Source organism: Cydia splendana, chromosome 4, assembly GCF_910591565.1.
Source record: "Cydia splendana chromosome 4, ilCydSple1.2, whole genome shotgun sequence".
Classification (NCBI taxonomy): Eukaryota; Metazoa; Arthropoda; class Insecta; order Lepidoptera; family Tortricidae; genus Cydia; species Cydia splendana.
The window spans coordinates 10831288-10845349 of NC_085963.1; the positions used below are offsets into that span (position 1 = coordinate 10831288).

At 35.7% G+C, this 14062-nt stretch overlaps 1 protein-coding gene across 1 annotated transcript; it reads left to right on the forward strand.

Annotated features, from left to right (window-relative positions):
• Positions 1-3897: 3897 nt before the first annotated feature.
• Positions 3898-13357, forward strand: LOC134789868 (NADH dehydrogenase [ubiquinone] flavoprotein 2, mitochondrial-like). Its single transcript, XM_063760540.1, has 6 exons — positions 3898-4006; positions 4212-4334; positions 7319-7506; positions 8667-8874; positions 9279-9355; positions 13219-13357. The coding sequence occupies exons 1-6, from the start codon at positions 3974-3976 to the stop codon at positions 13316-13318; spliced, it is 729 nt and encodes a 242-aa protein (XP_063616610.1). The 5' UTR covers positions 3898-3973; the 3' UTR covers positions 13319-13357.
• The last annotated feature ends 705 nt before the right edge of the window (positions 13358-14062 follow it).

The window sequence follows — 14062 nt, forward strand, 5'->3', positions numbered from 1 at the left end:
ATTATACATACCTACTACTCTTTGCTTAAATCTGTCAGTTAAGGGCTCCACAGACCTTGCAATAAATCCACGCGATCTTTGATCAATTGCCGCCTATAGGGCGAGATAAAATAGTAGAAATTAAATAAAATGGAACTCCAAAACGTCCATACTAAATTGTTGCCATGTGTAAGCATTTTACGTCAAAAATGTGACAGTTACGTAGAAAGTGGCGCCCTCATTTATTTTCGATTATTTTATGTCGCACATGATCTTCCGGTTCGAGCGCCATCTTGATGGCACGCGTCGGGATCAATTGCTTTGTTTTTTGCCCATTAATATTGTTTAAAGTGTAATATCGATAGCCTATTATACAGTAAACTAATGTGGTAGTGTGCAGTGAATGGAGAATTTATCTTGAAGCACGTTTAACCATCATTTTGGAGTCAACGGCCGGTTGTCCACGTGTTTCTTGTAAAGCCCGCTATCACTTTACAAGAGCTAAATCACCGTACACTGTCTTGTACTAACCGTACAATTTCAATCGTTTTACCCTGCTACTACGACCTTGACACTGGCGAAATAGCCCCAATGGGCTGAAGCCATAATTTTAAAAGAATGAATGAATGAATGAATGTCGCACTATACGAGTACCTAAGTAGGTGCAACAAAGTCAATCGCTATATAATTTTTGGTTAACCGCGAGTTCTCAGTTCGGGGCGAACTACTAGTCTTATTTAAATTTTTAGCATGATACAAATAAATTGCATAAAGTCAAACCCTAGGCTGTATCTTTTACTGAGGAGTGCTGATAAAGAGTAACTATCTATTTATCTTAAGCCACACCATAGTCAACCGTTGGTAATCTTCTCATCTAACGTTTGAGTTAAGCGGTGGACCTATAATAAAATCTTGTTTGAAGGTAAAATGTAAATGTAGATTAGTGACCGAAACTACTTAACAAGTTAATTAATTAGACACCTATTTCATTAATTAGCTATCTGATATTAACTCGGTTGAAATATTACGTAAGCTCAGGTCCGCCGTGTTGGCGTGAGCATCATCGTACGAAACACGGCCGACGGCCTGAGTCCCGCCCGACGTCCGACTGTCCGATGTTATCCACCAAGCTCTGTACAAACGTCGAGTCCAGAACGTTCGAATTATCATTTGGAACGTTGCACAGCTTTTTGTGTCACGCCACTCTTGTCACTGTTCCTGACTACCTACTGATAAAAGCGACAATGTACGTAAAGCAATTTCATTACGTTAGCAAATGGTTTTCAAATTTGCAAATTGAAATGTTGTAGAACAGTTGTATTAAAATTCATATCCTTTTCATAATTAAACTTTCCGCGTGCGTGCATGCGTGCTCAATTAACAGACTTAATGAAATTACTATGATTTCATGGACGGATATAGCTTCTGGGCTTTATTTGTGAGGTTGATTGAAAATTCGTTTCAATCTAACGAGCGCTCGGCGCCGCAGTCAACAAGAAATTAAATTTGTCCATGAAAATTTAACGACGTTTTTAGGGTTCTATCAAAATGGACGGCTTAGCGTTGATTTGCGTTGTTATTTTTAACTGTTGGACGAGAATAATTAAGATTAAATAATTTTATTTCAGCAAAATCTGGATTGGCGATCAAATCGTGTCCTTGTATAATTAATTTCGACTTTCTTTGTTTTACGTATTATTTTTAAGTAGACATTTAATCGAGATTAGAGTCGATCCGTTTTTAGACGGTCAATGTACCTATCATACATTGACGATCAAAGAATTATGTTTTAGCGCGTAGGCTTTTTATATGACATACTTATATCCTTTTTAAACGCGGAAGTTTTCGAGTATTTGACAAATATTCGAATATACGCAAAAAGGTCAGTGGGTTACAGCGATAGACATCATTTACGATGTTGAAATTGCCTTAGATATCTGCTTCCTCAGGAAAATTCTATGAGGTCAATAACGTACCCAAGATGCTCGCCTCGAGCGGTTTTATGGCAATGAACCTCGATATTGCATCCAAGGAATATTAGTGCCTACTTGATCCGGCAAGTGCCATCTTTTACCATCTTTTTCCAATATCCGTTAATATTGGCCGCGTCCCGTAACAACTTTTTCATCCTTCAAAACGCTCAAAACACCTCCATATTATTTTTAAGTGGCTTTTTATAGTGTCGGTTTGAATAGTTCCAAATTGTTAGGCATAAATGTATACCGAACCGCGTTGTAGCCAGATTCTTCAGTAGTAGAGTTTTTTGATAAAAACATAAGGTACCTACTAGTATCGGCTATGTTGATATATTATTATTATTACTACTACTAGGTTGATACTCGTAGGTCTTATTTGAACCTTCTGAATTTCAATTTTTGTTTTTTGCCGAAGTTAGTAGGTAATCTTAACATTTTCAATTCTGCTTAAAATTAAGATTAACAGAAATGAGATGTACCCAATTCAACTAAAATACAAAATTGTAAGACTAAACGTATTTTTCTTTTACAAAACAAAAACAAAGAAATACTTACATTAAATTATAACACGAGTCTCATATGTAGTACATATAATATTGGAGTTCAGGTACCTATAGTGTATGTAGGTACAAAATCTCAGTAACCGATTTCATGTATGCGGGTTCGCCGTAGCCTTTTCTGCAACGGATGCTGCTATATTTGACCGGATAATTTACTTTGCATTTTATTTCAGATTCTTCCTTGTAGTTTTATGTAGATTTTATTACTTAGTATCTGACAAAATATTTTACTTTTTATCGCTCAGTGAATGTGTGAACGGCAAGATCTTACATTTAAAATACTGAAGGATTCTTCAAAAACATTTCTTCGAGACGGGGTAATGTGACATTGAATAACACCACATTCATTTTGCATCTCTTTCTTCAGGATTGTTCTTTTAAAAGGAAACGGGATGAAGTTACGTGATACGATACCTACTTAGTAGCGTGACTACATTGAAACAACAGAAATTCATATATAATAAATAATTTCATTTGTTCCCTAGTTTGATAGAAAGTTGTTATTTTATATGCTAATGTGTATTATAAGAAGATACATTAAAGTTTTGGTACAATTATTGATACACCATATAAAATTTGAATTATATATTATTGAATATGAACCTACTTCTAGTGTATCTTTATGATTCGATGGCCTGCCAAATAAATTAAAGTTAAAAAAAAAAACCTACACTGTCTACATCTATGTATTTACACGAGACGAGTCCAGAATCCCAGAGAATGTAAATATATGTAGGTATTTATATTGGTTGTTTCAGTTGACCCAAGACAGCTTCTAAAGGGTTCTGAATGTACAACGTGCCCTATGTAGAATATTAATTAAATTACCCTATCCCTCTCGGACACGCTGCTCCACGATTCTTTTATGCGAAATCTTGTGGACCCAATTTACTCAAAATAATTGAAAGAGATTAGTTAGGTCGGCTTAGGAAATAATTTGATAGAGGCCTTACAAATAAGGGGTTGTTGAGTTTGAATTTGTTGGTGTTTAGTGGCGTGTAACTTAGTTTGCTTAAAATGATATTATGTGTAATGGGAAACATTATTAAGGATTTAGGAGTTCAGGCATTTTCGTACTAGGACCTATGAATTAAATCAGTCGTAGTTTAGCAAATATTTTTCCAAGTTATTGCTTAAATATTAAAAAAAGGCCGTCAATTTTCACATTGCCTGATATTCGAGTCTGTTCGGGAGTGTGTTATAGGATATACTTATTACCTTTTAGTTATGGGCCCCAATACTTTCCACGACTCTTCTCTTTCCGCACAGACTCTATACTGAAACTAATTATTTCTTCCACACTGGCCAGAATCAAAAAAATAATCAGAATCAGAATGTCTAAAATATACCAATCGATAGATTTTAATACCTACATGTCATATTTGACAGCAAAGTACTAATGAAAATTTGATCTTAACTATAAATAATTAATTTTCTCAACACAACAATTTTATCGTAATGTTTATTTTGAAGAAATACGCTTTACCAAATGTAAGGAAACTTAACACTATTTTAGTTTGCCCAAGCTAAACAAATAAACATAATTGTGATGTGTTTACACAGGCATAGAATAATCTTACATTAAACTTATTAAATCTACAGTTTCAATTATAATATGCATATATTGGAACCAAATATTGTGCAATAATTGAAGATATAATATACGATTAAGTCCTCTTCTGTTATTTCATTGCAGCTAGCGCATTTTCGTAAAATTTCACGAACGGCGAGACTGAGTAGCGACGAACTGGTCGTTCACAGGGACTCCGAGGATAACAACGAGACGACGCCTTTCGAGTTCACCGACGCTAACATGACTGTGAGCCAATGTATTTATTTAACCGTACATTGTATTTCTTACAGCCGTATTCGAACAATGAGGTACGTCAAATACTGGGAAAATTCTTGTGATGCAATTGGCATATTTTGTGATCTTTCTAAAGCATTTGATTGTGTGGATCATGGAACGCTCATTTTGAAATTAGAACACTATGGTCTGTCAGAAAATGCCCTGAGCTTTATGTCTTCTTACCTTAGCAATAGAACACAAACAGTTGTTGTAAACAAAACCCGGTCTAGCGGAACTGTAGTCCAATTAGGAGTGCCACAAGGTTCTATTTTGGGTCCATTCCTGTTTTTGGTTTATATAAATGATTTGCCATGTGTAGTAAAAAATCTTTGTGAAATTGTTCTTTTTGCTGATGACACATCATTACTTTTTAAGGTTGATCGGAAATCTACCGATTACAGTGTAATTAACAGCACACTCGTTGATGTACTGAACTGGTTTACTATGAACAATTTGCTTCTTAATGCTAAGAAAACTAAATGCATTAGATTTTCTTTGCCGAATGTTAAACCAGTCGATACTAAGATACTTTTGAATAATGAATGCTTAGAGATGGTAGATAAAGCACTGTTTCTTGGTTTAACATTGGACAAAAATCTACAATGGAGCCCTCATATAGGAACACTAGCAAACAAATTAAGTTCGGCCGCTTACGCCGTGAGGAGAATAAGACAAATGACTAATGTTGAAACAGCTCGCCTTGTTTATTATAGTTATTTTCATAGTGTAATGTCATATGGTATTCTAGTTTGGGGCAAAGCAGCTGACATACAGACTATATTTGTCTTACAAAAGAGAGCCATTCGTTCTATATATAATTTAAGAGTGCGTGAATCATTAAGAGAACTTTTCAAAGAAATTAATATTTTAACTGTAGCTTCCCAATACATATATGATAGTATTATTTATGTTGTTAAGAATCTAGACTCCTTCACTAAGAATTCTGATGTCCATAACTATAATACTAGAAATAAAAATAAGCTTGCTATCAAAAAGTTTCGTGTTCGTAAAGTACAAAATTAATTCGTTGGGCAATGCATTCATTTTTATAACAAGTTACCTGAGGATGCTTTAAGATTACCCTTTCCAGCTCTTAAGAATTACCTAAAAAAGTCATTGATGTTGAAGGCTTATTACAGAGTCGAGGACTACTTGACAGACAAACATGCATGGTCCAAACCAGAAACTGTAATAAAAACAAGTAGCAATTAAAAGCATTGTATTATGTGTAGAGTTATAGGTGACTCAGCTCAGATAAGAAATCACATCAAATTTTATGAAGGCATCTCATGAGTCATGACCATCAGTCAGATTCATATAATATGTATTCTCATTTCTTTTATTGATTTTATTTTCTTTTACTTTTGTAATTATTTGATATGTTTTCTGAAAGAGCTACGTATTTGTATGATCTCATGTACATATATGTTTTTTTTTTCTATAAAGTTATATACTTACCTACTGAGTATAATTGCATGAATTCTATAGTAATTTAAATTGTATTTTTCTTATTTACTCGTAATGCATGTTAATTATAAGATGTAATAATGTTTTGAAAAGATGTGTCCCGCCGAGTTTGTTGCCGGTCCCGTATTGGGATACTCTCTTCCAATTGAGGGGGGATTTAAATCTTCTCGAGGCAGAGGCGTACGGTTGGAGCCGGTATAGCTTTATTTGACGTTCATAAGCGCATTGTAATATGCCTACTTGAATAAACTATTTTTTATCTTATCTTTATCTAGATATTGAAACGATATGGATCGGATATGTCAGTGTCAAACAAGTGTCAAAATTGACGTTTCTTCAAACAAAAACGTTTTTGACACTTGTTTGACACTGATATATCCAATCAATATAGTTTCAATATCTAGTATTTGACGTATCTCATTGTTCGAATACGGCTGTGAGACTTATCATGTTATTTTGCGAGTGCACTGGCGCGGTTTCCACTGTTTTCGGTTCGGATCTTTGAAAATAATAATATATTACATCTATGAATTTACTTAACATATGTATTCTTTAAAAGCCAAATGTATTTATTTAAATGTGCCTATCTTGTATTTATTTTCTTTTAATGTTTTGGATACTGATACTCTTTATTATAGAGAAAGATAAATACTCAAATACATAGAAAACATCTATAATATTCGACCCCGGGACCTCCTGCTTCGTAGGCAGGGTCACTTACTCCCGACTAGGCTAAAACAGTTAAAACCAATACATAATGTTTTTATAACGTCCTACGTGGAATTGAAACAGTCAACTGTGTTCATATTTATTATTTTATGCATTGAATACTATCATCAGTGTAATGAGAGCTGTCATCGTATTGATAATTTATTGCATTTGAATTTATCCAATTGAATAAACACGTAATGCATTAAAGATAATCCATTAAAGTGCTTTGTAATATATTTTTGATATCGCTATAGGTATATTATTACATTGTTCCGATTATTAGAGTTTTGTAAATTTATAGTTAAGGTTTATAGATAATAAAGTATGCAAATAACTCTCACGCAAGTTTCAGTAATTTTGAATCGGTGGTTTCAATAACATAATGGTGTTATTCATAAACGCTTCAAGTTGTTAAGTCTAACAAGCCCTTAATAATTGTTTGTCCTCATCTGTTACTTTGACAATTGTGTTTGTTAGAAAGGGACATAATTTAACTTAGGTTTGCTAAGTGTTATGAATAAGGGGGTTAGTATTGAAACCCAGATGGCAAAATAATAATTTGCTACCTGACACGATGGTGGCGCCAGAGGCGGCAAGTAGAACTCTCCCGTAGCTACTAGACATCCTTCGAGTTTGGTTCATATTATTGTATTGTTTTGACGAGTGTAACACTTTGGGGGCATATTAATTCATCTCTCGTACATTGGAATTAATAAAAAGGGAATCGGATAAATTGTACAAAGGGTCTGATCAAGATCAGTGTTATCTTATTTTAGAGACTAAAGGCGATAATAAAAAACTACCCAATTGGTTCGAAACGGTCCGCGCTGGGCGCCGCATTGGATCTCGTGCAGCGCCAGATGGGCTGGGTCCCGATATCTGCCATGCACAAGGTTGCAGAGACACTTGGCGTACCTCGAATGAGGGTCTACGAATATGCTACTTTTTACACCATGGTCAAAAGGTACGTTGAATATCAAAAGGAAGTGTAATCACGATCTGTGTAGGGAGGGTGCAACGTATGAGGAAAACTTGCAGCATTAGGTGATCTTAGTGGTTTAAAGGTAAGAAAGAATATAAGCAATATCAAACAGGTTAGACATCGTTATGGGCAAATTAGCAGAGGTAATGGGTTATGCATACTACCCTATATTAAGTTTTCGTACACGCATGCAGCACGCACACTACCTAAGAGCTATATTTCGCCGCTATACTTACTCAACCTCGTATCTGCAACAGTCATTTGATGACAAAAACACCCGTATTCCGAATGAAAGAAAAGCGACATTTCTATCAAATGATTGTTGCAGATATGAGGTTGAGTAAGTATAGCGACGATTTGCTGCTTTCACAATAAGTCAGCCTACGTCCCACTGCTGTGCATACGACTACTCTTATGTGCGAGAGGGGTTGGCCTAATATATTCCCCTTCACTGGCCCAATGCGGTTTGGGGACTTTAGATAAAAACACCATAGAATTTCATCGCGGATGTATGCTGGTTTCTTCACGATATTTTTCTTCACCGAAAGCTAGTGGTAAATATCATATGATATCCCGAACTTAAGTTCCGAAAAAATCATTGGTAGATAGGTACGAGCCAGCCGGCCTAGCCAAGGTTACAATCGCTATCGCTTCGACAACGAAAAGCATTATGTCTCTCTATCACTCTTCCATATTAGCGCGACAGTGACAGTTGCGTTTCGATCGCTACGGAGCGTAAGCGATTGGCATCTTGGCTACGCGGCCAGGTTTTGAACCCGCTAACTCCGGATTGAAAGTCTGACACTCGGTCACCATCGCTTTTAACGTTGCTATATCAAATAAATTTAAAGCATTTGTACAATATTTACACAAACTATCAACTCTGAAGCGGATGAAGGCTCTAAGTAGGTACATGTAAGTACCACAGTATAGAAGGTTATAATTCCTTCCTAAGGCACTTTATTTATCCCTTAGATGCATGACGTGTAAATATTGATACTGAAACAAGGCAAGTGCCAACCAAGTTCTCTTGAAATTAAGACTTTGTTATAACGATATAAAATCTAAATTGTAAGTGAATTTGGTTGATTTAGTTTGAATATAGATACTTCATGCATCTATTATTCCTTTAATCATTGTAGGTCTTTCAAAGGCAAGTACCACGTAAAGGTGTGCACAACAACGCCGTGCATGATCATGGGGTCGGACACGATCCTGCAGGCCGCGGAGCAGGCGTGCGGGTGCAAGGCGGGCCACGTGTCGCCTGACGGGCTATTCGGCGTGGATAAGGTGCAGTGCGCAGGCGCGTGCGCGAATGCGCCGGTGCTCATCGTAGAAGATGATTATTACGTGAGTGTGGTACGCCGAGGCGAATCGGATCAAAAGGCGAATCGTATGATACTTTTTTTGTAATATTTCCTATGACCTGGGAAAGGAATTCAAATACCAACTGAAAACTAACATACATACACTATACAGGTCGCGCAAATTAGTTAGCCGATTTGCCCATAGATGGCGCTGTACATCATTATTTTATCTTGATTCGATTTACCTCAGTCCACCTTATTATACTTTTAACTAGGTATCCATTTTCTTCGTTCATGTAAATTATATGTAGGTAAATAGGTTCATCATTTCGAATCAAAAAAATGCTAAAAATATCTTTGATATGATGTCCATTGATAATTTGTTGCAAGAATACGGTAAGACAAACATAAATTCGTTTAATAATTAAATTATTGTAAATTTTGCAGGAAGACGTTACGGTGTGTGATGTTGCGGAGATTATTTGTACCATAAGGAACGGCGGAATACCTCAAGCCGGACCTCGGTAATATTTAAACTAGCAAAAAGCAGAGCTTTGTAAGGGCTCGCGAAGTTTTTCTACCTAAACGTACCGGACCGCGACTTTGATCCAATCCGAGGCTTGTTTCATGTTCGATCGAGTGGGTACAAATAAGTCCGTTAAGAACGCAGCTATAAGTGAGAGCAAGAAATAAATATACTAAGCGGACCCCGGTTGCTGTCCGGTACGCCTGTCTGTTACAGCTTTTACTTTGTCCATTAAAAACGTGTCCAGACGACAAAATCAAATTGCCAATATCATCCACACGTAATATACAATTTCATAAGCGCTTATTACATCCTACACGGTCGCCTAGTACTTTTTGTAAGGAAGCCAACTGGCTTTCCTAATACATAATGTTGGGTCAGCGAGTCCTTGAATTTATTTTTGCGTCCACAGTCCTTTCAAAACTATCCCGTCTGGACACCTACTGGCGGTAATCACGCTGCTCCGCACATAAACACACACACACAGTTCCACTAGGTACAGCCAGGGTTCAGCATCAGCTCTATCTTGGGTACTGCTCTTCTAAGTGCTCATTAAGACGTGTCAGATGACCAAAACATAATGTGCCTTTGTTGCACCAAACCCCAATTCCGCTAGGAACTGCCAGGGTTCTGGGTCATTTTGTTAAACTGCACGCCGACGTTGCTATTGGCGTGCAGTCGAAAAATAACTGATAATTTTTTTACACTGTAGCATTTTCCTTGTTTAGCATGAAATTGCTGTTTAATATGAAATTTTGAAATTATATTATTTCATAAATATTGAAAAATGCACTAAAATTTTGGTAATAACCTATACGCTTATTAAGTATTATATAATTTCAATAAAATGTATACATATTAGTGAAATAGTACATTTTAATAATTGATGAAAATTTACCTTTATTTTATTCTTTAGCGGTTGAGTAGAGGGCTAAAAGTAGTGTTGATTTGAAACTTGATATAATCACTATAATCTACATGACAAACTGCAACTTTTGGTACCGGTTCCACGTTGATAATCATTTTTTTTTCCATCCAGGACGCTCCACCCTATTGTTAATGGCGTAAGCGCCATCGACATTATTGAAATGAAATAGAAAACACCACATAGTACCCACAACACAAGCCTTCTTGAGCTTACTGTGGGGCTTAGTCAATTTGTATAACAATGCCCAATATTTATTTATTTATATACTACTAACGCCATCTGTTAGAGAAATCAATAATTAACATTAGCACAAATGTTAATTCATTATTTTGCCAACAGGTGGCGCTAGTAGTAATACAAAGTGTGATTACTTTATTTTATTTTTTTAGGTTTATAAAATGATATTTTTATGTTTGATAACACATCTAGACATGAATTTAAATTACTATGTTAAATCTCAAACCTAACAGTGCAGTAGTTTTTCCGTAAAGTGTACCACAAGAATGCATAGTTTGTCGAATAGTGTTAGGGCTCGCTTCGCTCGCCCTAATTACATAATAAAACCCAACGCAATGAAACGGATGAACCGATTTTGATAAAAAATGTCTAAGAACAATCACTAGAACTAGAATCTGCAAAAGTGCCACAGACACACAAAGCTATCAAACTTATAACAACCTTATTTTTGCGTTGGGTGTTAAAAAATGTAAATTCGCTCTTGTATACAAGTTAAAAGCTTTCATAACGTGGGCCCCAGTTCTATATGATATTTACTACACGAGAAATAGGTTTTGAACTCTGCGTGACCTTTTAAGTACTGTGTGCGTACTATGCGATCGTGATCAAACCTGTAGGTATGTAGGAATACGAAAACGGAGACACGCACTGCCGCCTTAAGGAAAAAAACCATAAGTGTAAATTTTTGCGAAATTGAGTTATTGACACCCTCGAAATCAGGAAGAAAAATGTGATTTTTCTATCTAGCAGTTATTTCTTTATCTCTAACAGGTCACGATTTAGACAAGCATAACTACACGCCATTTTGGTAAAGTTACTGCCTTTTTGAGAAAGAAAAAGCATAAGTATATATTCATAGACAGAAAAGTACTAAACTGACGACTTGTGTTGTTTTGCCTTTGCCTTGACCCAACAATTATTTCACAAGAAGAAAAACCATATATTGGTATTATATAAAATTTCTATGTAAAAAACCCATAAGTTGACGGAAATGTTCATTCTTGTTAGTATAAAATAATTATTAGACATAACTCTCGGAATCTGAAAAAACATAAGTTGCACGTTATGTTTTCTCTATCTCTTATGACTCTTCCTTATGCTTTTTCTGCTTAGTGTCGGTTTAAAAAAAGTAAACTTGTGCTTTATTTATTAAACGTTGTGGTCAGTTATGCTTTATCAGGCTAGTAGGTAGTCCCCCTCCGGTCCCCTCAAGGACTGATTTCGGCCGGTTCACTCGGCGCGCGCGTACCCTATAAAAATAATGCTAAGTATCCCCATTATTTATTGGTTGAGCCAGATACTTGTGATTGCATCAAGCGACGCCGTCAATTGATTCGCATAAGGGACATTGGCTATAGAAATGTATGCAAGAAACATTTGCGAAAATACCCTAAACCTATTTTAAAGAAGCCACAGCTCACAGTTACTATTTTGGTAGCATTCATCGTGTTGTCATTACACTATAACAGTGACGAAGGGGTATTAACATGATAAACATGCCGAAAATGCCAAAAGGGTACTTCTGGCGGATGGTAATAAATGAAGTCGGATGGCAATGGACTGGGCCAATATCAATGAATATTTGAAAAAGACACCTGTTAAAGTTATATTATCAACTTATCCGCAAATAACTCTGGCTTGGACTACTTAAACATACAGTAATCATGTCGTGCAAAGTGCCTGTGTCCTGGCGGCTTAGCACGGTCGCGTTTTTATCCCTTGTCACCATGCCTGTCACGTTCTAACAAGTATGTAAGTGCGAAAGGGACGCGCATAGTGATAGTCGATAAAAATGGAACCGTGCTGAGCCCGCTGGTCATCACGAATTCTGTGACATGTCAAATCCTGAAGCTGAAATGATAGTCTAGTATATTAGCATGATAAACTATAATATGTTCAATTATATTCAATTTGTAATTTTGTATGCCCACGTTTTGGCGTGTTCAAGCTTTAAGCCATAAGTACACACTTATGTCATTTAATGTTAGTAAAGATATTTATATTTTATTTATGTCACGAGGCAGTAAATATTTTTTCTAAATAACTTATTTAAATAAATAGATAATCGAATAATTTACTACGCATAAAAATTCTACACTATTACTTTGTTAATTCACAAAGATTTCAACTTTGTACTTTGAATGTAACCTATTTGAACAGGAGCTAGGAGTGCAAAGATTTTTAGCTTTTTCTCGAAACTTACTTTTTGTCATTTATGGTTTTTTTTTCTTAAGGCGGCAGCGCAGAGCTTATAAGGGTCTGTGGGGTCCTTAATTGTAAATACCTGTAGTACAATCACCTGAAATAATATATTAAGTACACATAGAATGCTGCCACCGTATATTCTCGGAATCGTTTGTATTTGTTATGCTACTTCAGTCAACCTCAGTACTTTTTGACCTGGTGGTGTACTCAGTACTTGTGTTGCCTGAAATAACATAACAGATTCATGCGTTTCCGTGAAAATACTATGGAAAAGGATTATTCCCTACATCTGCATATTATTTGCCAGGAGGATATCTATTCAAATATCAAAAGGGGCCCACAGATTACCAGTTCGCCGGACGATATCAGCTTGTCAGTTGTTCAGAGCTGTCACCTTTTGCGTTTAACTGACAGGCTGATATCGTCCGGTGAACTGGTAATCTGTAAACCCCTTTAGAAATGATATAAACCAATTGCCATTTGTTATACAGAAGTGGCAGGTTTGCCGCGGAACCCAGCTGCGGGTTAACGACCCTGTGCAACGATCCACCCAAACCTGGCTACGGCGTGCAGCCTGCGCTGAAAAAATAAATATCTTGCACACAAAGTAAACACTACTACTACTACAACTACTACTACTACTACTAGTACTTACGTACAATGTTTTTGTTTTCTTATCCTTTAAAAAATATAAAGGTATTTAATGAATTCTCATTCGGCTTAGTTCTTACTAAAGATCTATTAATTGTAGAAGAATTATATGGTTTTAGTAGTAGTAGTAGTATTAGTATTAGTAGTATTAGTAGTAGCAGTAGTAGTAGTAGTAGTATACTAAAATCTTTATTGTACAAAAGCACTGACTTAATATTAGAAATAGACACACAGAGCGGAACAAAAATGTCAACAAAATGTGGATCAGAATGACATTAGCTGCAAATTTGCATTGATGATAAAAACGCTTACGTAAATTTTGAGTCAAGATAAATGTTTTGTACGGAAAAGAACTTACTGTCGTAAGCATTAAGTGTCAAATTTGTAAACATTATTACCAACACTGTTAAAACTTTAAGTCCGATGGCACTAAACGTAACTTCACCTTTGTATTTACGTCAAACAACGTCAAACGAGAATAATGAACGAATGGAGTCCCTTTGGTACATTTTAATAGGTATTACTGTACAGAAAAACCGAAGTAATAAATGAAACAAATTTAATTTGATCGGGAGTTCAAATAAAATTAATTCATGGTAACAACCCGTGTAAGTTATCATAAAATAAATTTATTATATTTTCCTTGAAATAAATTCAACTTATTAAATAACTGTGTATTTTAGA

Bases quoted from the DNA above. Each gene is read 5' to 3' on its own strand.
- LOC134789868 (XM_063760540.1), top strand. From the start codon at position 3,974: ATGTTTATTTTGAAGAAATACGCTTTACCAAAT. The intron at 4,007-4,211 runs GTAAGGAAACTT...ATTTCATTGCAG, and splicing joins AGAAATACGCTTTACCAAAT to CTAGCGCATTTTCGTAAAAT. The intron at 9,356-13,218 runs GTAATATTTAAA...TTTGTTATACAG, and splicing joins ATACCTCAAGCCGGACCTCG to AAGTGGCAGGTTTGCCGCGG.